The sequence below is a fragment of the Thalassophryne amazonica genome, chromosome 1 (genome assembly GCF_902500255.1).
Source record: "Thalassophryne amazonica chromosome 1, fThaAma1.1, whole genome shotgun sequence".
In the NCBI taxonomy this organism is placed as follows: domain Eukaryota; kingdom Metazoa; phylum Chordata; class Actinopteri; order Batrachoidiformes; family Batrachoididae; genus Thalassophryne; species Thalassophryne amazonica.
The window spans coordinates 37,525,392-37,552,376 of record NC_047103.1 but is presented as its reverse complement, the minus strand read 5'-3'; the positions used below and the strand labels follow the sequence as shown (position 1 = coordinate 37,552,376).

The 26,985-nt window shown below is 42.7% G+C and overlaps 1 protein-coding gene across 1 annotated transcript in view; it reads right to left on the bottom strand.

Moving 5' to 3' along the window:
- Positions 1-26,985, bottom strand: part of ptprn2 (protein tyrosine phosphatase receptor type N2) — a 471,897-nt gene that overhangs the window by 373,654 nt on the left and 71,258 nt on the right. Inside the window, exon 3 of the mRNA XM_034168195.1 lies at positions 3,416-3,529. Within this exon, the coding sequence (XP_034024086.1) occupies positions 3,416-3,529 (114 nt within the window). The remainder of the gene's footprint in view (positions 1-3,415; positions 3,530-26,985) is intronic.

Sequence of the window (26,985 nt, the reverse complement as noted above, 5' to 3'; positions counted from 1 at the left end):
TTGCCCGGATAACATAAAATTCCTCGGCAATTTGGTTGGCTTTAAAAGGCTCTACAAAAAAATTTTATTACTTGCTATAGCAAGATGAATTAGGTTTATTGATTTTGTTTTGTTTTTGGTGCACTGCTGTTTGCATGTTTGTGTTTTGAAATTTTAGTTCAGGGATTAATTTATACTTTGTATTAGTTATTATGGGTATATGTACAATTTCACATACATATGTATACATTTTTATTTTTTGATTAAAGGGGTGAGTGTTTACAAGCTTTTGCTTCTGCCTACACCCTTTGAGGCGCATGGGTGCATTGTTGGATTATTTTCATTCTTTGTAAGCTTCTTGTTGTTTTGGATCTGTGTGTGCCGAATAAATTCATTCATTCAATTAAAATATGAATTGTCGGCATCAAATTAATGCAGTGCACTTACTGATTAGTGCCTGTGTTTAAGATCACATATCCCAGTCTGCACAAACACATGCACATTTAGGATTCCAAAGCAATATGACAGCAGCGGTGCTATGAAACCCACAGAGACACAGTGGCTGCACACGCTGAATACTAAAGTTGCTCAGCTTGGCTGCTGTGTGATATAAAAGTCATTTGCTGTTGGGTGACAGTAACTTGCATTCAAAGGGTATTGTGGTGAAGATTTAATACCAGTCATTGGCGGCGGCAGTGGAGGCAGTGGTGGGGGGGCACATCCAGACAACCTTTTGTACAAGGGTCAGTTTCTTTTGATCTGAATGACATTGGTGTTGTGCAGTGAGCACAGATTGTATGATTTCTACTCGCGTCTCTGATGCAAGATAAAGAGGATTGTAAATCGATTCCATTGATGTGCTCCCCCCCTCCCCCTTCATCGCTTCAATTTAGGTTACAGTACAATAACGCTGTCTGAGCTGCAGAAAGGTTTCCAACATGACACTTCAATGGCTGTTGAGTAGATAAGAATAGCGTGCCACCGGGCGTTAACGGGGCATTGTGGACTCAACCAAAGACGATGTGGGTTTGAGACAGACGGGAGAAATGAGTCAGGCTGATGATGTCATGTCTGCAGCCTCTGTAAACACACGGGTGGAGAACAAGACACGTGATGAAACAGCACTAAAGGATTAAAAAACTGTTAAAATGGGCCAGGAGTTTGGGGGGGGGGGGGGGGTGTGTGTAACGCACCGGATGGCTCCTCGTCCTCCTTGGTCTCATTTGTTTATTTCAAAGCAGTAATTAGGATAAATGTGTGTTCGCGCCGAGTTTAATTTTCATCACTGCATTTTTCTTTTTCTTTTTTAATTTCCGTTAGCCAACTGCTCTCTCTTAATGATTTTCAACACAAGTTCACGCCTGTTAAAAGATATTAAGCACAGAGTGGCCTGCAAAGCCAATTTTGTTTAGAGGGCTGATGCTTGTGGTCACACTCTGTTAAAGGTGCCTACTGCCCCCTGGTGGGCTGTAGCTGTACTTACAGGCTACCGAATTTGGAGGAAATATGCTGAGGAAAAAAATAAACAGTGGCTTCACAGATGCCATCTTTCTATTTTGTTCAATTCTGAGGCATCTTATGAGTGAATGATGTATTTACAATTTTTTCTAAGTGTACTTACTGAAAGTGCAGAGATTGACAATGGGTTATACTCAAAATTCAACATTGGTACTTAATATTTCCTTCACATCCATGTCACTGGAATGACTGGCATCACTGGCATTGTTCATTAAACATTTATGAATTGGATTACATCTCTTGTCGTTCTCATTGGGATGAATTTACTGTGCAGTGTGTTAAGTGTTTTGTTTTTTGTTTATGTCGTGCGACGTGTGGAGCCAGACTCCCTTTAATATTTTGTCCATTTTAAGTTTGTTTTACTTTTGCACAAATGTCAGCATCTCATAAAGCCTCACCCTGCACATATTTGAAATTACTGTACACTGTGTTGCTGTTCGGCACCCATCTCATCTGTGAAATTTTACACTAATTCATATAAATTTTTTTTATTCATTTTTCTTTGTAAACGTGAATGCGCACGGATCTCATTCTGGGACAGTGACTCGAGACAAACGAGTATCAGTAAGCTTTCACTTATAGGTTAATTTTTCAGAAGAAAATGGTAAATTAACCAATTCCATTTATGATCCCAAAGTTTCTGATTGAAATAACCCGTTCATTTACTTTAACAGCCTGGCTCGCTGTTTCCTCTTCACCTCAAACAAAGAGAATATAGTACCGAGAGGGGACACTCAATAGAACGCCCCATAGCAACATGGCTTTGTTCTGCTGCTGCCATTTTTGGCTGTTTTAAGCCAGTCAGACCCACAGCCTGTGGTCAGAGCACATGATACATATTCGAATCATGTATAAAATTAAAAACAAGCTTTTTCCTCAGCATGTCCAGGATCTGTTTAAAATGAGGGAGTACAGTTACAATTTCAGAGTAACGTCAGTATTTGAGAAGTCAAACATTCGAACTACTGTAAAAAGTCATTGCATTTTCTGTCTGGAATAATTGTTCTGATAACATCAAATTATCTGGTACTATAGTTGGCTTTAAAAGGCTCTATAAGAGCGTTATAATCTAATGAACTAGATTTATTGATTTTGTTATTGGGGGATTGTGCACTGTTGCTTGTCTGGTTGTGTTTGGGATTTTTTTGTTATTGATTCATTTATACTGTTTGTGCTTGGTGTTTGTTGTTGTGACTCTGTGTGTGTGCGTGCGTGTGTGTGTGTATAGATAGATAGATAGATTTTTCCTGCTTTCCTAACAAATTGACAAAAATGTGGTTGCATGTTATGAAAAAGTAGACATTCATTTTTCTTCATTTTTTCTTCATTCTACCCATCAGTAACAAAGACGTGTGTTCACCGCAGCCAGGACCAGAAACAAATATCAAATGGGCCTGATTAACATGACAAAATTAATGAGATGTGATGAGGCTGACTGACTGAGACTATTAAAATCGCTATTAGCTAAATGAAACCCAGTACGGTTCCAGGTTTGGATACTGCAACCACTAATTCATCTTAATCCTATTGTAACTGCACCCATAATGAGCTGGATTGTTGCTTTTATTATAAAGACATCTTATTGCATCTTATTGTGTTATAATAAACACATTAGCGGCTGCCATTGATTGAGTGGGTGAGATCATCTAATGTGATTACACCGCACACCTCATGGTTACTCATCCACAAAATGAGCACTAACTGTCCTACCAGCATACAAACCAATTAGATTGGCAGCTGGAGCCAGGTGATGGTGTGGAAACACTGGTCCAGTGTGGATCAAAATGACTTGTTACAGCTCAGTAGCTGTGCACACAGCTTGGCCATTTGGCTTGCGTCACACAGTCGTGAGCATAGCTGTAAGGCGTGTCCACGACTGCGGAGCAGGAAAGAAGACAGACAGATGACCAGACAGTACCTCTGTGAGCCAGTTTCTGTAGGAGGTTCCTGAGGCGCTGCACAGCAGAGGAAGACATATCGTATGTGCGCAGGTCTGCACCAGCCAACTCCTGGCACCTTCCGAACAATCCATCTGCAGAATGAGACACGGGAAGGAAGACTGTGAAAACAAGTTATTGCATATTCATGAGTGAAGCATTAGCTACACACATCAGACAGATTGAGCTTTTTTTTGGCATGGATCGGGGCTCTGATGAGTAAAGCATTTTGCTGCTCAGTCGCTGCAGTGTGCACTACCTGCAGTGTCTGTACTAACGTCCAGTTTGAGGGAGCTAATAGCTGACATTTTTCCTCTGACAGCCACACGATAAACAGACATTCCTGGCAGGAAGGACTTTATCAGGAACCCTGGTAATCTCCCTATCGGCAGGCCTCCCGCTGCACTCAATAGAAGTTGCTAGGCAACCCACGCCACCGAATCCCTATCAGCCTCATTTTTGAATGGCTGGTCTGGACCTGTGAAGGATGCTGAGACTCAGGGGGTCAGGATGCACTGTACAGATGCAACGCCTGGAATACAAACTACTAATGCCGTCACCTACTCTCAGCTGTGGAGATATATCCACGCGTGTCGTCGCTCGGTGGAAGTCCACCTCAAAGATAATCTCAAGAGATGAAGCCTGAATATTCTATCTGATCCGAGTGTGCACGTGTGCAGTCAAACATACATGCGAGTGTGAGTATGTGTGAAGATGTTGCTGTGATTAGATGGGATGAAATGGTGTGAATCGACACTATGTCACGCGCCATAGCGTCACATTATTTAGAACCAAGATGTCCGACAATGACAGCTAACATTACCGATTGATGTTCACTGTCGCATCGGAAACGGAAAAACACAAAATAAACGCGTGCTACCTGACAACATACTAAGAGTTAGCACTCATGTTCAATAATATCTCATATCTACAAACAGTAAATAAGCATCAGTATCAGGGATGAGCAACTTTGATGATGGGAGGGGATCAAATTTAATTCTCACTGTCAAAGGACCGCATATTAAATCAAGCGCAAAATGCTACTAACGCAATAATTAGCTGCTTGAAGGGAGACAAAGACGGCCGTAAGGCTTTCTAAATTCACCCACGCCCACTGCCTGAAGAAGCATGAAGGTTGATGTGCGTCTCTTTCTTTCTACCTGACAATGTTTTACTCCCCTGCAATTGACTTGGCCTCCATTCGTGGAACTGCCTTATTTAATGTTTTGTTCCTTTCCGATAGATGCATCAGGATGACAGACAAAAAATAAAAGAAGTCCTGGTGGATACTATATTTCCTAGCCATGATACAAATTAGAATTAATGTCTTCTGGTGTCTACTGTTTTTCTTGGGGTCACCACAGTAACTCAGTTGTGGATCTGCATGTTGATTCAGCACATTGTATGTTAGGTACCATAACTGAGGTCACTCCAGATGTATATACTGAATGAGGCATCCGTGACCTTGAAATGGGGACCTTTTTTTGGAAGGTAAGGATGCTAATCCCTTGTGGCACCTCATCCAACACAATATGGAACAGCTCTGGGTCCCGGGTGACAACCACCCAGGCAGACAACCGATCTGCCCTCATCTCTCGAAAATAACCATCTACCCGCCACAGCCAGATGAAATGGGGGCATCCCCTTGGCCTTCTCCAGCCATTGGGGTCCTCAAAACTGAGGTACCTGCATGTTTAAGTTCACTCACAATGTAAGTGATACTCCTGATCTGAGTCTCCCTAAATAAATGCTCATTTGATGCAAAGTCATTCCAGTAGTACATAAGGATGCTCCAAAGAGACCCAACACCAAACATACCTAGTGATCACTTTAGGTCACTGGTTATCATGTACGTAGTAAGACAGGAAGCACCATTACCATGGAGACGGGGATCATACACTTTCATAAAATTTTGCCATATCAAAGTATGGGTTGCTACGGCTTGCTACAGACTTTACCCCAGCGCCCTCTGGTGGTCATTTTTGGCTGATAGACAATATCTCCGAACTCGGTACAAATACATATAATTTGGTCACTTTTCAAAGGGGCCAGACACATCAATAAAGTCGATTTAACGTACAATGACTTATTTCAGGTCAGCTTAGTGTATAAATCTTATCATTCCAGACAGTGATAGCTGTTAGCTGGCTGTTAGAAGCAAGTTAGAGACAAAATCAAACCAGCTGATTTCAATAGACAAGCCATACAGCCCGAGCATGTTTTGAAAGGGCGGCCAGTTGTGGAAGTATGAATTCTCACCTTCGGATTCTCCACTTCACGGAAGTGACGTGTTTTCGCGCCATCCCACTAACTGTTCTGAAAGCAGCTATAGTTTGTACTCAATTGTAAGGCAATAAAGGATAATAGAATTAAACTCTGTTCATGTATTTCTTAATTTATTCTTAGTAGCAGATGCTAAACACGCTATTTCAGCAGCTACGATACAGACTCACCATGCTAATATTTGGCAGCTCCCATCATATCAGCTAGCAAAAAATGTAATCCAATTTGGTAATATTCTCACTTGCCAAAATATTGTAATATTCTCACTTGCCAAAATACAAACTGTTATAAAAAGAAATAAACATCAACTGAAGACATGTGAACAACAATACTGAATACTACAAATATATTAACTTTAAGCAGCTGTCAGTTCATTACCTACTAGAGGCTGCATTAGCTAGCTAGTGAGTCTTTGCCGGTGGCTGCAATGTCTCTCAATGGTAGTTTGGCTCGTTACCATGGAGCATTAGTTTCATATGCAGACAAATAGCTAATTTAGTATAATAATATTTGTTCACGAGTTAAGTCAGCTTGCAACAAAGTTTGTGATATTAAGAATGCCTGATATTAGTAGCTGAAGGCACCAAATAAGAAAAACAATAATGGTTTTGGAATCTTGGTTGCTAAAATATTTACTTACAATTATTTCTAATATGTTTCTGTGAAATTATTTCTGAATGTTTATGGATTTAGAAAAGGCTTATGATGGGGTCCCAAGAGAAGTCTTACAGTACTGTATGAGGAGAGGAGATCAAGAGTGGCATAAAAGTATGTGAGCGTGGTGCAGGATATGTTTGAGATGGCTTGGTTAAGTGCAGAAAAGTAATGCAGGGTATATCATGAGAATTATGATGAGGATACTGCTGCCAGGCAGAAGAAGAGGAAGGTCAAAGAGGAGGTTTATGGATGTGCTGAGGGAGGATATGCATGTGGGTGATGAGGAGAGTCAGCAGATGTGTGCTAGTGAAACAGTCTTAGTGTAGTACTGATTTGTATTCTCTTTTTTTTGTTCTGGTTATTGTGTTTTGTTGCTGTTCATGCTCCATTTGTTTCTTTTCACTACATCTACTTGTAATGTTTTATGCATAGTGTCCTAATGGTAACAAGGCTGAAATCTATGCATAACTTTTGTCTTTTAATCAATTAAAAATGTAAGGGGGTGGGAACGGTGGCTTAGTGGTTAGCACTGCTGCCTCACAGCAAGAAGACCCTGGGATCGCTTCCCCCTGGTCCTTTCTGTGTGGCGTTTGCATGTTCTCCCCAACTTTGCGTGGGTTCCCTCCAGGTACTCTGACTTCCTCACACTTCCAAAGACATGCAGGTTAGGTGAAATGGGAACTTTAAATTGGCTGTAGGTGTTTATAAGAGTGAGAATGTGTTTGTCTATATGTGGCCCTGCGACAAACTGCAGTGTTGCCAACTCCTCAGTAAGAAAAGTAGCTATTGGCTGTCCTAAAAGTCGGCAGAAGTCGCCAAATGACACATCAGCTAATTTGCATATTATTTGCATGTTATGACATCATAACAGATGTCAGGGAAAAAAACATAGTTTGAGAGATCATTGAATACATTATCAACCTTTTAATATTGTTTGGTAAATTCCATATTCATAAATACAGAGTATGTACTGAAAAGGAATTTACACCGACATCTGGCTGAATTTGAACAATATATAAGCAGTATAAATTAGAGTCTCCCAAATGTCATAAAACTGTCATAAAATTTTAATTTTAAAGAGAATTAATGTTAAAGAAACCCTTTACTTTTGCTATTTTACAATTTATTTTATTTTTTCTATGTCTTTCTATTGTGACCTTGTCCTTTGTTTGTTTACTGTTAATGTATTTGTTTAAATACAGTTTTGGGAAGAAAAAACATCCATCCATCCATTTTCTTCCACATTATCCGGAGTCGGGTCATGGGGGCAGCAGCTCAAGCAAAGCCGCCCAGACCTCTTGATCCACACACACCTCCCCCAGCTCCTCCGGGGGAACCCCAAGGCATTCCCAAGCCAGCCGAGAGACATAGTCCCTCCAGCGTGTCCTGGGTCTTCCTCGGGGCCTCCCCCCGATGGGACGTGCCCGGAACACCTCCCAGCGAGGCGTCCAGGGGGCATCCGGAAAAGATGCCCGAGCCACCTCAACTGGCTCCTTTCGACGTGGAGGAGCAGCGGCTCGACTCTGAGCTCCTCCCGAGTGACCGAACACCTCACCCTATCTCTAAGGGAGCACCCAGCCACCCTGCGGAGGAAACTCATCTCGGCCGCTTGTACTCGTGATCTCATTCTTTCGGTCATGAGCCAAATCTCATGACCATAGGTGAGGATCGGAATGTAGATCGATCGGTAAATCGAGAGCTTTGCCCCCCTACTCAGCTCTCTCTTCACCACGACGGTCCGATGCAGCAGCCGCATCACTGTAGATGCTGCACCGATCCGTCTGTCGATCTCACGCTCCATCCGTCCCTCACTCGTGAACAAGACCCGGAGATACTTAAACTCCTCCACTTGAGGCAAGGACATTCCACTGACCTGAAGAGGGCAAAGCACCTTTTTCCGGTCGAGAACCATGGCCTGGGATTTGGAGGTGCTGATTTTCATCCCAGACGCTTCACACTCGGCTGCAAACCACCACAGTGCACGCTGAAGGTCCTGATTTGACGCAGCCAACAGGACCACATCGTCCGCAAACAGCAGAGACGAGATTCTGTCTGTGGTTCCCAAACCAGACCCTCTCTACACCCTGGCTGCGCCTACAAATTCTGTCCATAAAGATGATGAACAGAACCAGTGACAAAGGGCAGCCCTGACGGAGGCCAATGTGCACTGGAAACAGGTTTGACTTACTACCAGCAATGCGAACCAAGCTCCTGCTGCGGTCATACAGGGACTGGATAGCCCTTAGCAAAGGACCCGGGACCCCGTACTCCCGGAGCACCCCCCACAGGGTGCCCCGAGGGACACGGTCGAACGCCTTCTCCAGATCCACAAAGCACATGTGGACTGGTTGGGCGAACTCCCATGAACCCTCGAGCACCCGATGGAGCATGTAGAGCTCGTCCAGTGTGCCGCGACCAGGACGAAAACCACACTGCTCCTCCTGAATATGAGGTTCGACTATCGGTCGAATTCTCCTCTCCAGTACTCTGGAATAGACCTTACCGGGGAGGCTGAGGAGTGTGATCCCCTGTAGTTGGAACACACCCTGCGGTCCCCCTTCTTAAACAGAGGGACCACCGCCCTGGTCTGCCAATCCAGAGGCACTGTCCCTGACCAACACGCGACGTTGCAGAGGCGTGTCAGCCAAGACAGTCCCACAACATCCAGAGACTTAAGGTACTCAGGACGGATTTCATCCACCCCAGGAGCCTTGCCACCGAGGAGCTTTCTAACCACCTTGGTGACTTCAGCCTGGGTAATGGATGAGTCTGCCCCTGAGTCCCCAGTCTCTGCTTCCTCTTCAGAAGACGTGACGATGGGATTGAGGAGATCCTCGAATTATTCCTTACACCGCCCGACAACATCCCCAGTCAGGGTCAACAGCCCCCCACCTGCACCGTAGACAGTGCTGGTGGAGAGCTGCTTCCGCCTCCTGAGGCGGAATTTCTTTGAGGCCGACTGATAGTCCTCCTCCATGGCCTCCCCGAACTCCTCCCAGACCCGAGTTTTTGCCTCTGCGACCATAAGGGCTGCGGAATGCTTGGCCTGCCGGTACCTGTCAGCTGCCTCTGGGGTCCCACCTGTCAACAAAGACAAGTAGGACTGGCCCATGGGCTAAGGCCCTACCACCAGGCCCTCGTGCGCGAGCCCCAACCCCAGGCCTGGCTCCAGGGTGGGGCCCCGTCTCCTCCATACCGGTCGATGTCTCGGTCCTTGATTTTTTACTGGTCATAGGAGCTTCTGAACTGCCTTTAGTCTGACCCGTCACCTAGGACCTGTTTGCCTTGGGAGACCCTACAAGGGATACAAAGCCCCTTACAACATAGCTCCTAGGATCATCCGGGTACGCAAACTCCCCCACCACGATAAGGTGGCAGCTAGAGGGGGAGAGACAAAAATGCGATTCTTGGTTTGTATATTTATTTTGCCATTAAAATTGGCTATCACTCCTCAAAATAACATAACTTCTCAAGGCCATGGAACCTCAAAGTCTGCAGACTATTAGAGTGCAGCAAACGAGGTAAGTAGGCTGAACGAGTCCGAGTCAGGTTTGACAGTCAATGCAGGAACAGCCGCATGTGTGTTTGAACGCAGAGGATTGTAGATATCCCGCCGCACAGTGCTTTGCAGCAGCAGTGGTGGTGGGGAGACCCCCTGCCACTCAGTGACACAAAGACTAGATCTGAGTCGTCAAACACCAGAAAAGTCTCTACCCAGACAGCAAATAGATCCGGGCTGGATGTAGTCCAACATCTGGTACCAATCCTGAAAACAGATCCGGTCCAGACAGTTTTTGCACCCTGGCCCAGATCCGGCACAGGTCCGCTTTACAGTTCTGGAACAGATCCGGACCAGATCTGAACTGGATCCACAAAAGACCAACCGTGTACACACCATAGCTGGCACGGATCTGGGGCAGATGTGGACCGCATCACAGCACCGTGGCAGGAACAAGTTTTACAGGGGTAAGTTCAGTGGATCCGAGGAAACTGATTTGTATCTATAACACACAGATCAGTGTCCCTGGACTTGCAAAACTTAATTGTCGTAAAGAAACAAACCGCTTTGCAATAGGCATTTAAAAAAAGCCTCAGTGACGATCACGATTACAGAGTTTATAACCGCTAATGGATAGTTTCTGCCGAGTGCAGATAAAATTGCTTATCGTTATGCCCCATGTTCCTGCCACGGTGCTGTGATGCGGACCACATCTGTCCCAGATCCGTGCCAGATATGGTCTGTAAACGGTTGGTGTTTTGCGGATCCAGTTCAGATCTGTTCCAGAATTGTAAAGCGGAGCCGTGCCGGATCTGGGCCAGGGTACAAAAACTGTCTGGACCGGATCTGTTTTCAGGATTGGTACCAGATGTTGGACTACATCCGGCCTGGATCTATTTGCTGTCTGGGTAGTGACACCAGCAAAAGTCGCTAGATTTGTCACTAGTTGCTTTTGAGAAAATAAGTAATCGAGAGGGTTTGGAAAGTCACCAGATTTAGCGAGAAAGTTGCCATGTTGGCAACACTGACTGACTGGCTTCCTCTCCAGGGTGTACCCCACCCCTCGCCCTATGACTGCTGGGACAGGCTCCAGCCCCCCCATGACATTTCATTGGCGAGCCAGACTGATGAAAGTTGAGGGCCTTATCCAACCCCTGGGCTGACAGTTGCCTACACTGAATTATATACTGCAACATTTTGACACAGACAGGCACATGATGAGTTACAGCTTTGAGAAATAATTATTCTTTTCTCTCATGTTTCTCTATTTTAAACATCCTAGAGCCTAATTTTTCAGCTTTGAGTCAAAGAAAAAAATAATAATTACAGTACCATGTTCTGTGTCGAACTGAGTGAGTAATAATTATAAAGATAATAATGTGGTGTCAGACTAAGCTCCAAATTGAATTCTTATTCTAAAGGAGAAGCGTGTGTTTTTCTGCCTTCCCTTTGCCTGTGACCTGTTAAATGACAGCTCTGCACAGGGAAAAACCCGTGGGAGGTGGCGAATTAGCATAGACAGCAGCAGGTGTTATTTCCAGATCTCAAATAATAGAGAAGAAAAGTTCCCACCCACAGACTCATGGATCATAACAGGCGTGTCTGAATCACATGGCGTCAAGTGTCTCGTTTCCAACTCATATTTCCTAACTAGTGGAAGCATCACTGTTGACAGGTAAAATGATCACGAAGCAATCACTCTGCTGGAATGACATCACATTTGAAGGAACGTCACACAGCATGTAAGAAATGAATGGAGGCCATGACGTAAGAAGTGAAAAAGGCAAACTGTTAAATCTCTGATGATCTGCATCAATCGCCAGTTTCCATGACAATGGCCACATAAAATATGTTGTGAGAGACAGTCCCTGCAGCTGCCAGACACACAGTTTTAATGCATTAACAAAAATGGAATGAGGTGTTTTACAAAGTAAACACTGTATTAGAACTGTGATATTCTCAGATAACGTTACACTTAACTCCACTACTAAAATATGTCAGCAGATAACGGCATCAGTGGCGCGTCACAACAATGTTGGCAAATAGGCAACTGTTTGGTGCAAGAAAGTACCAGGAATTGCACTTGAAACAGAATGTGTTCTTGCTGTAATACACATCGGTTGTGTTTTTGTATTGTTTATCTGTATGCAGGGTTTGCACTTTATAAGATCCAGTCAGGGAACGTCCAATGGTGCCATGTGTTGCCACATCCTCCACACCAGGGTACCATCCAGGGTACTGGATTGCAACCATCCAGGTAGACAACCACTGGAAAGCCATTTGGAATCTTATGTCTGGAAAAGACGACACCACCAGAGCACAAAGGGGCTTGTTATTGGAGGGTGGTGACTAGGGCAGCGGTGAGGGATCATCCACTGCATCACGGCACCCAGGTCAAAACCTGCGATGGCTCAGATGGGTGGGTGCTTTCCCTTCTTATGTTTCTCCTTTGGATAATAAAAAAATTATAGTTGGTTGGACACTTTGCAGCATGACCATTGGCTGCTCAGAGGGCGGGTGATGATGTGGTGGTGGTGGTGGGGGGGTGGATCCTTTTTGCCTGGCAGCCCCCAGAGTCTCTTAAGACGTCCCTGGGTGTAAGTGCAAAAAAAAACAGATCTGTTCATCCAAGAATAAAACAAAGCTCCAGAGAACAGCAGAATACATTGACTTAACGATCATCTGTCAAGGTTAAGAAGATATGAGGCTGAAAATAGATCGATTTGTGCCTCCTTGCAAGACTGTTGCTGTTAATGTGATGAACAGACGACAGCTGCACGGCAAATGAACCTTGATCGACAGAATCCATAAGACATAAAACATGTCACAGAATTAATCAGGCTACATTCTGAAAAATCAAGAAGAGGAGTGACATTTCCCACTAGGGAACGGCTCAGCTTGGATAAGTAGCATGTTGACAGGAATAAAGGAGATTTATAGGTAAAAAAGGTAAAAAAAAAAAAGGTAAAGAGCTTTAAATCCACAAGGTTTCTCCCCCACTGTGACAAACGGTGAGATAGCTGGCTGCTGTAAAAACCATTTAAACTGGAAAAGTGAAACCTTTGGCAGAACAGAAACAAACACTAAAGCTGACAGTCAGCAAAGTATTTCCAAAAGATGAGGGGAAGGTGGACCCAGGAGACAAATTAAGACATATTGGAAAAGAAGGGGTAAGCTGTGCAGCATCATAGTGAAAATGGACGTGCACGAAGCAAACTGGTGAAAAGCTGTGGTGATCAGGGTATGTTAAGCTAGTAGTCATTATCTTGTTACATCCACCAAGGACATAATAAAATCATTGGCGTTTATTTATTAATTTATTTGTCTGTCTGTCAGCAAGATTACTTCAAAACTACTGCACTGGTTTTGATAACTTTCACCACAGATACATATTAGGCCATGGAAGATTCCCCTTAAATTTTGGAAGTGATCCGGATCCAGATTCTGGATAAAGTTTTTTTTATATAGGCTTTGAAGGATTACTGTTACATAAATGAATGAATTATTATGAAGAAAATTTCAACACAGATCCATATTAGTCCATGGAAGACTCCATTATATTGTGGAGGTGATCTGGATCCAGATCAAGTTTCACTTTCAGACTTCAGACAACTTTATTGATCCCTAAAAGGGCAATTACATTTACAATCCAATTACCTTAGACAAGATACAGCAATTAATCCACAATTATTACTTGTTTACCGTAATAATGACACACATCAAAATTAAAGACAACACATATACATTTGACATTGTCTATGTGCTCTAAGCTTGAAGCATTCCGTCATCTGAATTGAGGCAAAGTGGGTGAAGGCTGCAGCAGGAGGGGCCCACACCGCCCAGCTTGGGGAGTTGAACGTCTGCAGCAGTAAAAACTGTGCTGCCTTCGAGGTGGCAGGGAGGAAGCCAGGGTGAGGGGAGTGGAGAGACACGGGGTGGGGGGGAGTAATACGGATGGAGGAAGGGAGACATGCATTGTGTACAGATGAGTTAAATTTCTGTCAATTTCTGTCTGTGTGTGTGTAAAGTCTGACAGTTTCTGTCCGTGTTTGTGTAAACGTTGCTTGGCAACAGCAGGCTGGGGGGAGATAGATGAGAAGGGGGAGCCGAATTCCTTCACCAAGACCATAGATCCTTCTGGGGGAAGAGCAGGGAATTTGACCTTCAGGAGCCGATAAGGCTGCCATGTTGATGTTAGGAGGAGAAATACAGAATTCCTTTTACTGCACCAGTCCAAATTTATGAAGAATATTCTCCGGTCCTCAGCAACACATTCCTTTGCAATGCAGCGATTTGCTCTGAGATTGTATCCATTTTGTGTTTGAGTTCAAGAGTTCATGCAGTCTGAGATTACACAGCATTGCCCAACACATTAATCATGACGGACAGATGATGAGACAAAATTCTGGAAGGAGCTATCTTGCTAATATTCCTGTGGGTCAGGGCAGCGCACGAACCAATCAGCGACAAACCTCCCACAATAAAAACAAATAGGAATGAATCCTCGACATCTTCCACAGAGAGTGGAGCCAAGCATGTCACACCCCGTCTCTCTCAGGCATCGAGAGCATAGCCTGCTGGGTAGATTCTATCAGGGCACGCAGGGTCCCTCAGCCCTGATTCCTTGTCAAAAAAAATGGTGTCAATAGCGTTGAGAGACCAGCTGATCAATTCCATGGTTAATCCAAATCTTAATATAAAGAATTCACAGTCTGGTGAAGCTGGGAGTTTGAAGGTTGGAGCAGAGATAGAGAGAAAGGAGGAGAGGAGAGGGGAGGAATGCAACCATCCTTTCCGGAGTCCGAAGCTGTTGGGACTCCGGACTTTATATAGGCCTTGAAGGATTACGTCAAAACTACTTCACGGATTCTCGCAAAATGCGCACCACAGATAGATATTATGGCATGAAAGACTCCACTGCATTTTGGAGGTGATCCAGATCCGAATTGAAGGATTATGTCAAAACTACTTCAGATTCTCACAAAATGCACACCACAGATAGATATTATGGCATGAAAGACTCCACTGCATTTTGGAGGTGATCCGGATCCGAATTGGTGGACGTCAGAAATCTCAGTTTTTTTTTTTTAACAATAGTAACAAGATATATAAAACATTAACTAGAGGGGCTACATCTACCAAGGCTCAGAATGCACTATTAAATCATTACCTCCCCCAAGAAGGTTGTGTTGTTTGTCTCTTAGCAGGATTGCACAAAACAACTAAACCAGTTTCTTCAAACATGGAGAAAGGTTGGTCTATGGTTCAAGGGGGAAACCATTCACGTTTGGAGTGGATCCAATTAAGGGAGTCAATCCAGAATTTTTTTCTTAACATACCCTAACTCACAATATTAAAAAAGAAAAAAAAAATCTGGACCTGCCCCCTTTATCAAATCGACTCCCAAAGTTAATAGTTTCCTCCTTTGTCCCATTCTCCACCCTTCCACCAAGTGTAAGAAAATTGCTTCAGTAGTTTTTGGGTCATCCTGCTAACAAGCCACCAGCACTGAAAACATAACCACCGTGGTGAAGGAAAAACAAATAAATAAAAAGATCTATAATATTCACTGATTTGTCATGTAGCACTTCATTACTGCATGATTATTCTTTACTTTTCTTCTCACTGATTGTTTGGCATTATAAGTTACTCAAAGTTGTTGTCCATTCGGCTGCTCCCGTTTTGTGTTCGGGGTCACCACAGCAGATACAGCCAGATCCGCATTGATATTTGGCACAGGTTTTACGCCGGATGCCCTTCCTGATGCAACTCCAGTGTTACCTGGAGAAACACACACAACCGCTGGTGTTCCAAAGAGGTCTCCCATCCAAGTACTAACCAGGTCCCACACTGCTTAGCTTCTGAGATCTGACGGGATCAGGCTTACACAGAGCAGATCGGCTGTGAAGTTACTCAAAGTGATAATGCTTAATTTGCAGCTGTACTCATTGCAAGCAACGATCGATAGAACATCACCAGCCTGAATCATTTAAATCTAAAATACAGTGAGGCTATTCAGACAATAGTGGCCCAAGGCGGAGGAAAGATAACCACCAATCGATAAACCAGTGCTGTTTAAGTGTTTAATCGCAGGCTACCTTTGCCCAAAGGAAAACATGGAGCACTTATCCACTGTACTTTAGATTATAGCTTAGCCTACCACAAGATGCATTAAATTAAAATGTACTTCAGGTCTCAGGGCGATGGAAAAGAGGAGCATTTATTGTCACTGCATATTACATACAACGAAATTTGACCTCCCATCCTAGTTACAATTAGACACAGAGTCTGGGATCCAAAGCCTGAAATCCCAGGCCTCCACAAGGAGCAATTTTATTGGGATAAGAAGCTATTCAGGAGCAAACTTAAACTTAGACTGACTAAATAATGTAAGAACAAGATCAGCTGTCATGACTTATAAATATGAGGGTGAATGTCATTGTTTTTGGCCGTTACCATAGTAATGCTTGGATTTCTGACGAAATATTCCACTGGAGCCTGGGAACTTGCAACTTGTGAATACGACCCCAAATCAGAAAAACTTTTCAGGATGTGGAAAATGAAAATTTAAAAAAGAGCAATGATCTTTTCATTTACTTTGACTTCTATTTCATTACAGTTAGCATAAATTCAAGATATTTCAGGAACAGTTAGGGCTGTTAGTGAATCCTGAAGGATTCACTAACAGTGAATTAGCACTTATTGTATTGTGCCTCTACTGGTGGTTGGCTCTCACTGCGGTATTGTATCGCTTCCTGTTCCGGAGCACAGCGGTGTTTTTCTGTATCTGTTAGCTGTTTAATCTGCGCAGTTAGATTGATCTAGTTATCTAGATTACGATTTGTTTCCCAGTGTAATCTTTACGTGCCTTAACTAAAGCACTCCTTCTGCTGAATCACCTCTAAATTATTTACACATTATTCACTTTGCGTGTTTTTAGGAATCCGCTAGCTTAGCGTAGCTACTAGCTCTTAGCCGATTTAGCATGGCGGCTTCTCCTGTCTCTCCTGCACTTTTCTGCTCTGGGTGTGAAATGTTTAGTTATTCCTCGGCCTCCTTTAGCAGTAATGGTACTTGTAATAAGTGTAGCTTATTCGTAGCTTTGGAGGCCAGGCTGGGTGAATTGGAGACTCGGCTCCGCACCGTGGAAAATTCTATAGCTGGCCAGGCCCCTGTAGTCGGTGCGGACCAAGGTAGCTTAGCCGCCGTTAGTTACCCCCTGGCAGATCCCGAGCAGCCGGGAAAGCAGGCCGACTGGGTGACTGTGAGGAGGAAGCATAGTTCTAAACAGAAGCCCCGTGTACATCACCAACCCGTTCACATTTCTAACCGTTTTTCCCCACTCGACGACACACCCGCCGAGGATCAAACTCTGGTTATTGGCGACTCTGTTTTGAGAAATGTGAAGTTAGCGACACCAGCAACCATAGTCAATTGTCTTCCGGGGGCCAGAGCAGGCGACATTGAAGGAAATTTGAAACTGCTGGCTAAGGCTAAGCATAAATTTGGTAAGACTGTAATTCACGTCGGCAGTAATGACACCCGGTTACGCCAATCGGAGGTCACTAAAATTAACATTAAATCGGTGTGTAACTTTGCAAAAACAATGTCGGACTCTGTACTTTTCTCTGGGCCCCTCCCCAATCGGACCGGGAGTGACATGTTTAGCCGCATGTTCTCCTTGAATTGCTGGCTGTCTGAGTGGTGTCCAAAAAATGAGGTGGGCTTCATAGATAATTGGCAAAGCTTCTGGGGAAAACCTGGTCTTGTTAGGAGAGACGGCATCCATCCCACTTTGGATGGAGCAGCTCTCATTTCTAGAAATCTGGCCAATTTTCTTAAATCCTCCAAACCGTGACTATCCAGGGTTGGGACCAGGAAGCAGAGTTGTAGTCTTACACACCTCTCTGCAGCTTCTCTCCCCCTGCCATCCCCTCATTACCCCATCCCCGTAGAGACGGTGCCTGCTCCCAGACCACCAACAACCAGCAAAAATCTATTTAAGCATAAAAATTCAAAAAGAAAAAATAATATAACACCTTCAACTGCACCACAGACTAAAACAGTTAAATGAGGTCTAATAAACATTAGGTCTCTCTCTTCTAAGTCCCTGTTGGTAAATGATATAATAATTGATGAACATATTGATTTATTCTGCCTTACAGAAACCTGGTTACAGCAGGATGAATATGTTAGTTTAAATGAGTCAACACCCCCAAGTCACACTAACTGCCAGAATGCTCGTAGCACGGGCCGGGGCAGAGGATTAGCAGCAATCTTCCATTCCAGCTTATTAATTAATCAAAAACCCAGACAGAGCTTTAATTCATTTGAAAGCTTGACTCTTAGTCTTGTCCATCCAAATTGGAAGTCCCAAAAACCAGTTTTATTTGTTATTATCTATCGTCCACCTGGTTGTTACTGTGAGTTTCTCTGTGAATTTTCAGACCTTTTGTCTGACTTAGTGCTTAGCTCAGATAAGATAATTATAGTGGGTGATTTTAACATCCACACAGATGCTGAGAATGACAGCCTCAACACTGCATTTAATCTATTATTAGACTCTGTTGGCTTTGCTCAAAAAGTAAATGAGTCCACCCACCACTTTAATCATATCTTAGATCTTGTTCTGACTTATGGTATGGAAATAGAAGACTTAACAGTATTCCCTGAAAACTCCCTTCTGTCTGATCATTTCTTAATAACATTTACATTTACTCTGATGGACTACCCAGCAGTGGGGAATAAGTTTCATTACACTAGAAGTCTTTCAGAAAGCGCTGTAACTAGGTTTAAGGATATGATTCCTTCTTTATGTTCTCTAATGCCATATACCAACACAGTGCAGAGTAGCTACCTAAACTCTGTAAGTGAGAGAGAGTATCTCGTCAATAGTTTTACATCCTCATTGAAGACAACTTTGGATGCTGTAGCTCCTCTGAAAAAGAGAGCTTTAAATCAGAAGTGCCTGACTCCGTGGTATAACTCACAAACTAGTAGCTTAAAGCAGATAACCCATAAGTTGGAGAGGAAATGGCGTCTCACTAATTTAGAAGATCTTCACTTAGCCTGGAAAAAGAGTCTGTTGCTCTATAAAAAAGCCCTCCGTAAAGCTAGGACATCTTTCTACTCATCACTAATTGAAGAAAATAAGAACAACCCCAGGTTTCTTTTCAGCACTGTAGCCAGGCTGACAAAGAGTCAGAGCTCTATTGAGCTGAGTATTCCATTAACTTTAACTGGTAATGACTTCATGACTTTCTTTGCTAACAAAATTTTAACTATCAGAGAAAAAATTACTCATAACCATCCCAAAGACGTATCGTTATCTTTGGCTGCTTTCAGTGATGCCGGTATTTGGTTAGACTCTTTCTCTCCGATTGATCATTAGTTACTTCATCCAAACCATCAACATGTTTATTAGACCCCATTCCTACCAGACTGCTCAAGGAAGCCCTACCATTATTTAATGCTTCGATCTTAAATATGATCAATCTATCTTTGTTAGTTGGCTATGTACCACAGGCTTTTAAGGTGGCAGTAATTAAACCATTACTTAAAAAGCCATCACTTGACCCAGCTATCTTAGCTAATTATAGGCCAATCTCCAACCTTCCTTTTCTCTCAAAAATTCTTGAAAGGGTAGTTGTAAAACAGCTAACTGATCATCTGCAGAGGAATGGTCTATTTGAAGAGTTTCAGTCAGGTTTTAGAATTCATCATAGTACAGAAACAGCATTAGTGAAGGTTACAAATGATCTTCTTATGGCCTCGGACAGTGGACTCATCTCTGTGCTTGTTCTGTTAGACCTCAGTGCTGCTTTTGATACTGTTGACCATAAAATTTTATTACAGAGATTAGAGCATGCCATAGGTATTAAAGGCACTGCGCTGCGGTAGTTTGAATCATATTTGTCTAATAGATTACAATTTGTTCATGTAAATGGGGAATCTTCTTCACAGACTAAAGTTAATTATGGAGTTCCACAAGGTTCTGTGCTAGGACCAATTTTATTCACTTTATACATGCTTCCCTTAGGTAGTATTATTAGACGGTATTGCTTAAATTTTCATTGTTACGCAGATGATACCCAGCTTTATCTATCCATGAAGCCAGAGGACACACACCAATTAGCTAAACTGCAGGATTGTCTTACAGACAAAAAGACAATGGATGACCTCTAATTTCCTGCTTTTAAACTCAGATAAAACTGAAGTTATTGTACTTGGCCCCACAAATCTTAGAAACATGGTGTCTAACCAAATCCTTACTCTGGATGGCATTACCCTGACCTCTAGTAATACTGTGAGAAATCTTGGAGTCATTTTTGATCAGGATATGTCATTCAAAGTGCATATTAAACAAATATGTAGGACTGCTTTTTTGCATTTACGCAATATCTCTAAAATCAGAAAGGTCTTGTCTCAGAGTGATGCTGAAAAACTAATTCATGCATTTATTTCCTCTAGGCTGGACTATTGTAATTCATTATTATCAGGTTTTCCTAAAAGTTCCCTAAAAAGTCTTCAGTTAATTCAAAATGCTGCAGCTAGAGTACTGACGGGGACTAGAAGGAGACAGCATATCTCACCCATATTGGCCTCTCTTCATTGGCTTCCTGTTAATTCTAGAATAGAATTTAAAATTCTTCTTCTTACTTATAAGGTTTTGAATAATCAGGTCCCATCTTATCTTAGGGACCTCGTAGTACCATATCACCCCAATAGAGCGCTTCGCTCTCAGACTGCAGGCTTACTTGTAGTTCCTAGGGTTTGTAAGAGTAGAATGGGAGGCAGAGCCTTCAGCTTTCAGGCTCCTCTCCTGTGGAACCAGCTCCCAATTCAGATCAGGGAGACAGACACCCTCTCTACTTTTAAGATTAGGCTTAAAACTTTCCTTTTTGCTAAAGCTTATAGTTAGGGCTGGATCAGGTGACCCTGAACCATCCCTTAGTTATGCTCCTATAGACGTAGACTGCTGGGGGGTTCCCATGATGCACTGTTTCGTTCTCTTTTTGCTCTGTATGCACCACTCTGCATTTAATCATTAGTGATCGATCTCTGCTCCCCTCCACAGCATGTCTTTTTCCTGGTTCTCTCCCTCAGCCCCAACCAGTCCCAGCAGAAGACTGCCCCTCCCTGAGCCTGGTTCTGCTGGAGGTTTCTTCCTGTTAAAAGGGAGTTTTTCCTTCCCACTGTAGCCAAGTGCTTGCTCACAGGGGGTGATTTTGACCGTTGGGGTTTTACATAATTATTGTATTGTATTGTATTAATTGATTTAAGGCCTGCAATACATACCATTTTTTCTAAATATAAGGATTAAATCACTTTTACAGCCAGGTTTCTGGGGATGTATCTTTGATTTCATATTCATCGGTCATTATGAAATACAAACAGCATGGTACTGTTCTGAAAACTGAGTGACCATACTGATAGGAGACTAGTGAGTGAAGCCACCAAGACACCCAGACAATGCCGAAGGAGTTATAGGTTCTGTGACTGTGAGTAGAGAAACTGGGAATGTTGCAACTTTCTCATCTGTTGTATCCTCATTTAGAGTTTCATGTCAGAGTGGAGTATTTTTCAATTTATTTTCCTTTATATAGCGCCAGATCAAATCAAATCAATTTTATTTATATAGTGCCAGATCACAACAGAGTTGCCTCAAGGTGCTTCACACAGGTAAGGTCTAACTTTACCAACCCCCAGAGCAACAGTGGTAAGGAAAAACTCCCTCTGAGGAAGAAACCTCAAGCAGACCAGACTCAAAGGGGTGACCCTCTGCTTGGGCCATGCTACAGACATAAATTACAAAAATTATTCACAGAACAATTCACAGACGAATATACAAGAATTGCTGTTGGTGCACAGGACAGGAGGGTCGCCAACACAAACACAACTCCCATCTCTGGATGGAGCTGCAAATTAAACAGAGAAAAAACAGAATCAGGCATCAGAAAGACAAAAAAACTGTATAATTTGCCAGCATTAATCAACAAGAAAAACAGAAGAAATACGAAGGTGATCGCCGGCCGCTAGCCCTAAGCTTCACTAAAAGACCCAGAATTTAGGTGAAGTCGAGGCCGCGGCCCACTCCAATTACTAATAACATGAATTAAAAGAGTAAAAAGCGTAAAGCAAAACTGTACCAGTATGCTAGCAATATGAAAGGGAACATAAGTGCGTCTTAAGTCTGGACTTGAAAGTCTCCACAGAATCTAATTGTTTTATTAACGCAGGGAGCCAGTTCCACAGAACAGGGGCACGATAAGAGAAAGCTCTGTGACCTGCAGACTTCTTATTCACCCGAGGGACACAAAGTAGTCCTGCACCCTGAGAACGTAAAGCCCAGGCCGGTACGTAAGGTTTAATTAGGTCAGCTAGGTAGGGAGGTGCCAGTCCATGAATAATTTGATAGGTTAGTAGCAGAACCTTAAAATATGATCTCACTGGGACAGGAAGCCAGTGAAGATACGCCAAAATGGGTGTAGTGTGGTCGAACTTTCTGCTGTGTGTCAAAAGTCTGGCTGCAGCATTTTGAACCAATTGGAGAGCCCTAATGCTAGACTGCGGTAAACCAGAAAATAGAACACTGCAGTAGTCCAATCTAGAAGAGATGAACGTATGGATCAGGGTCTCAGCATCAGCCATAGACAGGATGGGACACATCTTCACTATATTTCGCAGGTGGAAGAAAGCAGTCCTAGTAATATTTCTAATATGGAGGCCAAAGGACAAGGAAGGATCAAAAATTACCCCAAGGTTCCTCACTTTGTCAATGTGATGTATGACACACGAGCCTAGGCTGAGTGTTAACTGGTCAAATTGATGCCGATGTCTCACTGGACCAAGAACCATCATTTCAGTCTTTTCAGAGTTTAAAAGTAGGAAGTTTCTAGACATCCAACTTCTCACTGCTGCAAGGCAATCTTCTAAGGATTTTATGTGAACAAGATTACCAGCAGTTATCGGCATACATAACTGCGTATCATCTGCATAGCAGTGAAAGGTAATCCCAAAACACCGCAATATGTGCCCAAGGGGTGCCATATAAAGGGAGAAAAGCAGGGGGCCTAAGACAGACCCCTGAGGAACCCCAAATTTCATGTCACTAAGGTTAGAGGTAGTGTTACTGTACAAAACACAGTGAGAACGACTGGTCAAGTATGATGTCAGCCATGCAAGGGCACTCTCAGTAATCCCAAAATGATTTTCCAGCCTATCAAGTAGAATATGATGATCCACTGTATCAAATGCAGCACTGAGATCTAACAGCAGCAGAACCGTAGTGGTGTCCGAGTCCATTGTAAGCAGAAGATCATTCATCACTTTAGTGAGAGCCATCTCTGTGGAATGATATTTTCTAAAAGCAGACTGCAGTGGCTCAAAGAGATTATTCTCAGTAAGATAGTCTACGAGCTGTCGTGACACCACTTTTTCCAGAATTTTAGAGCAAAATGATAGATTTGATTTCGGCCGATAGTTTTTCAATACACTAGGGTCAAGATTAGGTTTCTTAAGTAATGGTTTAATCACTGCAGATTTGAAACATTTAGGAACAGATCCAGAAGTTAAAGAAAGATTAATAATTTCCAGCACAATCGGCCCAAGAGTGGGCCACAGGTCCTTAAACAGTTATGTTGGTATAGGATCAAATAAACAGGTTGTGCTTTTTGTTGACTTTACGAGTTTCGTCAGCATGTCTAGAGAGATACTATCAAATTCTGTAAATCTAGGTAATACCTCAGTAGTGGTGCCCACCTCAATAGCAGGGTGTAGTGGCTGGGTTAAGACATACTGGGATATGTTGAACCTAGTCATCTATTTTCTTCTCAAAGTAATCTAGGAAATCTTGTGCTGTAAAAGGAGAGCGAGCTACAGGTGGTTGTCTATGAATAAGTGTTGCCACCGTGTCGAACAAGAACTTTTGAGTTATGCTTGTTTTTGTTGATCAAATCAGAGTAATAGGTCCACTTTGTAGCCAATAATGCATGCTTATAGTCTAAGATAGCATCACGCCACGCAAGGTGGAATACTTCTAATTTTGAATGACGCCATTTCCATTCTAGTCCTCTTGCTTTACGCTTGAGGTCACGCAGGTAATCATTGAACCAAGGTGACTGCGATTTGGGGGAGCGCGGTTTCAACACAGGTGGTGCAATCATGTCGAGTGTCGTTTTGAGCACTGAGTTTAAACTATCCACAAGTCTGTCTACTGACTGGGTATTTATCAAAAGTGAGGCTAAGACATCAGGCAGTCTAGGTTCTAGTTCAGTCTTAGTTGAGGAGTTGATGCATCGCTGCAGTGATAAATAAGGTTGTTGTTCCTCTAAACACGGCAGCAAAACTGTAAACTTAATAAGTGAGTGATCAGAGACCACTGATGTAAGAGGCATGATGTCAGTATTCGTGACAGCAATACCACGTGCGAGAACCAGATCCAGGGTATTTCCACTAATGTGCGTCGAATCCCGAATGCATTGCTGAAATCCTAATGCATCCACAATTTCCATAAATGATTTGCAGAGGGGATCAGAAGGCTTATTTATATGAACGTTAAAGTCATCAATGATCAGAATATTATCTGCACTAGTTGACAAGTTAGAGATGAACGCACCAAATTCATCTAAGAATTCAGAATATGGGCCAGGACGCCTATATACAGTGACAAAGTAATACGGCTGATTTTTATTCTTCTGACCTTGGCAATGCGTAATATCCTGAGTGGAGCGGAGAATCGGATGCTCAAACGAGTTATATTTGTGACCCCCAACAGCTAATAAGCTAAACCTAGATTTATAAATAAGAGCAACACCCCCGCCTTGCTTCGCATCACGAGGGACATGACTAAATGTATATGCTGGTGGGTAGGCTTCATTTAAGGGGAGGACAGCTGTAGGTTTAAGCCAGGTTTCACATAACCCAATCATATCTAAGTGATGATCAATAATTAAATCATTAATCAACAATGATTTTGAGTGAGGCACTGTGAGGCAACAGTGCTAACCACTAATCCACCATGCTGCCCTTATTCATCAACTCATATTATATTTAATATAGTTGGTTTTGATCATTGGTAAATGCTGACATTGTGTTGCAGCACAGTTTCCTTATTTTTGTAAAGTTACAGTCTTTATATAATATATTACCAACCAACTTTTTTCTTATATAGCGCCAAATCACAACAAACAGTTGCCCCAAGGCGCTCCACATTGCAAGGCAAGGCCACACAATAACTATGAAAAACCCCAACGGTCAAAACGACCCCCTATGAGCAAGCACTTGGCCACAGTGGGAAGGAAAAACTCCCTTTTAACAGGAAGAAACCTCCAGCAGAACCAGGCTCAGGGAGGGGCAGTCTTCTGCTGAGACTGGTTGGGGCAGAGGGAAAAAAACAGGAAAAAGACATGCCGTGAAGGGGGGCAGAGATCGATCACTAATGATTAAATGCAGAGTGATGCATACGGAGCAAAGCAGCATAACCAAGGGATGGTCCAGGGTCACCCGATCCAGCCCTAACTATAAGCCTTAGCGAAAAGGAAAGTTTTAAGCCTAATCTTAAAAGTAGAGAGGGTATCTGTCTCCCTGATCTGAATTGGGAGCTGGTTCCACAGGAGAGGAGCCTGAAAGCTGAAGGCTCTGCCTCCCATTCTACTCTTACAAACCCTAGGAACTACAAGTAAGCCTGCAGTCTGAGAGCGAAGCGCTCTAATGGGGTAATATGGTACTACGAGGTCCCTAAGATAAGATGGACCTGATTATTCAAAACCTTATAAGTAAGAAGAAGAATTTTAAATTCTATTCTAGAATTAACAGGAAGCCAATGAAGAGAGGCCAACACGGGTGAGATATGATCTCTCCTGCTAGTCCCCGTCAGTACTCTAGCTGCAGCATTCTGAACCAACTGAAGGCTTTTTAGGGAACTTTTAGGACAACCTGATAATAATGAATTACAATAGTCCAGCCTAGAGGAAATAAATGCATGAATTAGTTTTTCAGCATCACTCTGAGACAAGACCTTTCTGATTTTAGAGATATTGCGTAAATGCAAAAAGGCAGTCCTACATATTTGTTTAATATGCGCTTTGAATGACATATCCTGATCAAAAATGACTCCAAGATTTCTCACAGTATTACTCCATAATTAACTTTAGTCTGTGAAGAAGATTCCCCATTTACATGAACAAACTGTAATCTATTAGACAAATATGATTCAAACCACCGCAGTGCCTTTAATACCTATGACATGCTCTAATCTCTGTAATAAAATTTTATGGTCAACAGTATCAAAAGCAGCACTGAGGTCCAACAGAACAAGCACAGAGATAAGTCCACTGTCCGAAGCCATAAGAAGATAATTTGTAACCTTCACTAATGCTGTTTCTGTACTATGATGAATTCTAAAACCTGACTGAAACTCTTCAAATAGACCATTCCTCTGCAGGTGATCAGTTAGCTGTTTTACAACTACCCTCTCAAGAATCTTTGAGAGAAAAGGAAGGTTGGAGATTGGCCTATAATTAGCTAAGATAGCTGGGTCAAGTGATTGCTTTTTAAGCAATGGTTTAATTACTGCCACCTTAAAGGCCTGTGGTACATAACCAACTAACAAAGATAGATTGATCATATTTAAGATTGAAGCATTAAATAATGGTAGGACTTCCTTGAGCAGCCTGGCAGGAATGGGGTCTAATAAACATGTTGATGGTTTGGATGAAGTAACTAATGAAAATAACTCAGACAGAACAATCGGAGAGAAAGAGTCTAACCAAATACCGGCATCACTGAAAGCAGCCAAAGATAACGATACATCTTTGGGATGGTTATGAGTAATTTTTTCTCTAATAGTCAAAATTTTGTTAGCAAAGAAAGTCATGAAGTCATTACTAGTTAAAGTTAATGGAATACTCGGCTCAATAGAGCTCTGACTCTTTGTCAGCCTGGCTACAGTGCTGAAAAGAAACCTGGGGTTATTCTTATTTTCTTCAATTAGTGATGAGTAGAAAGATGTCCTAGCTTTACGGAGGGCTTTTTTATAGAGCAACAAACTCTTTTTCCAGGCTAAGTGAAGATCTTCTAAATTAGTGAGACGCCATTTCCTCTCCAACTTAC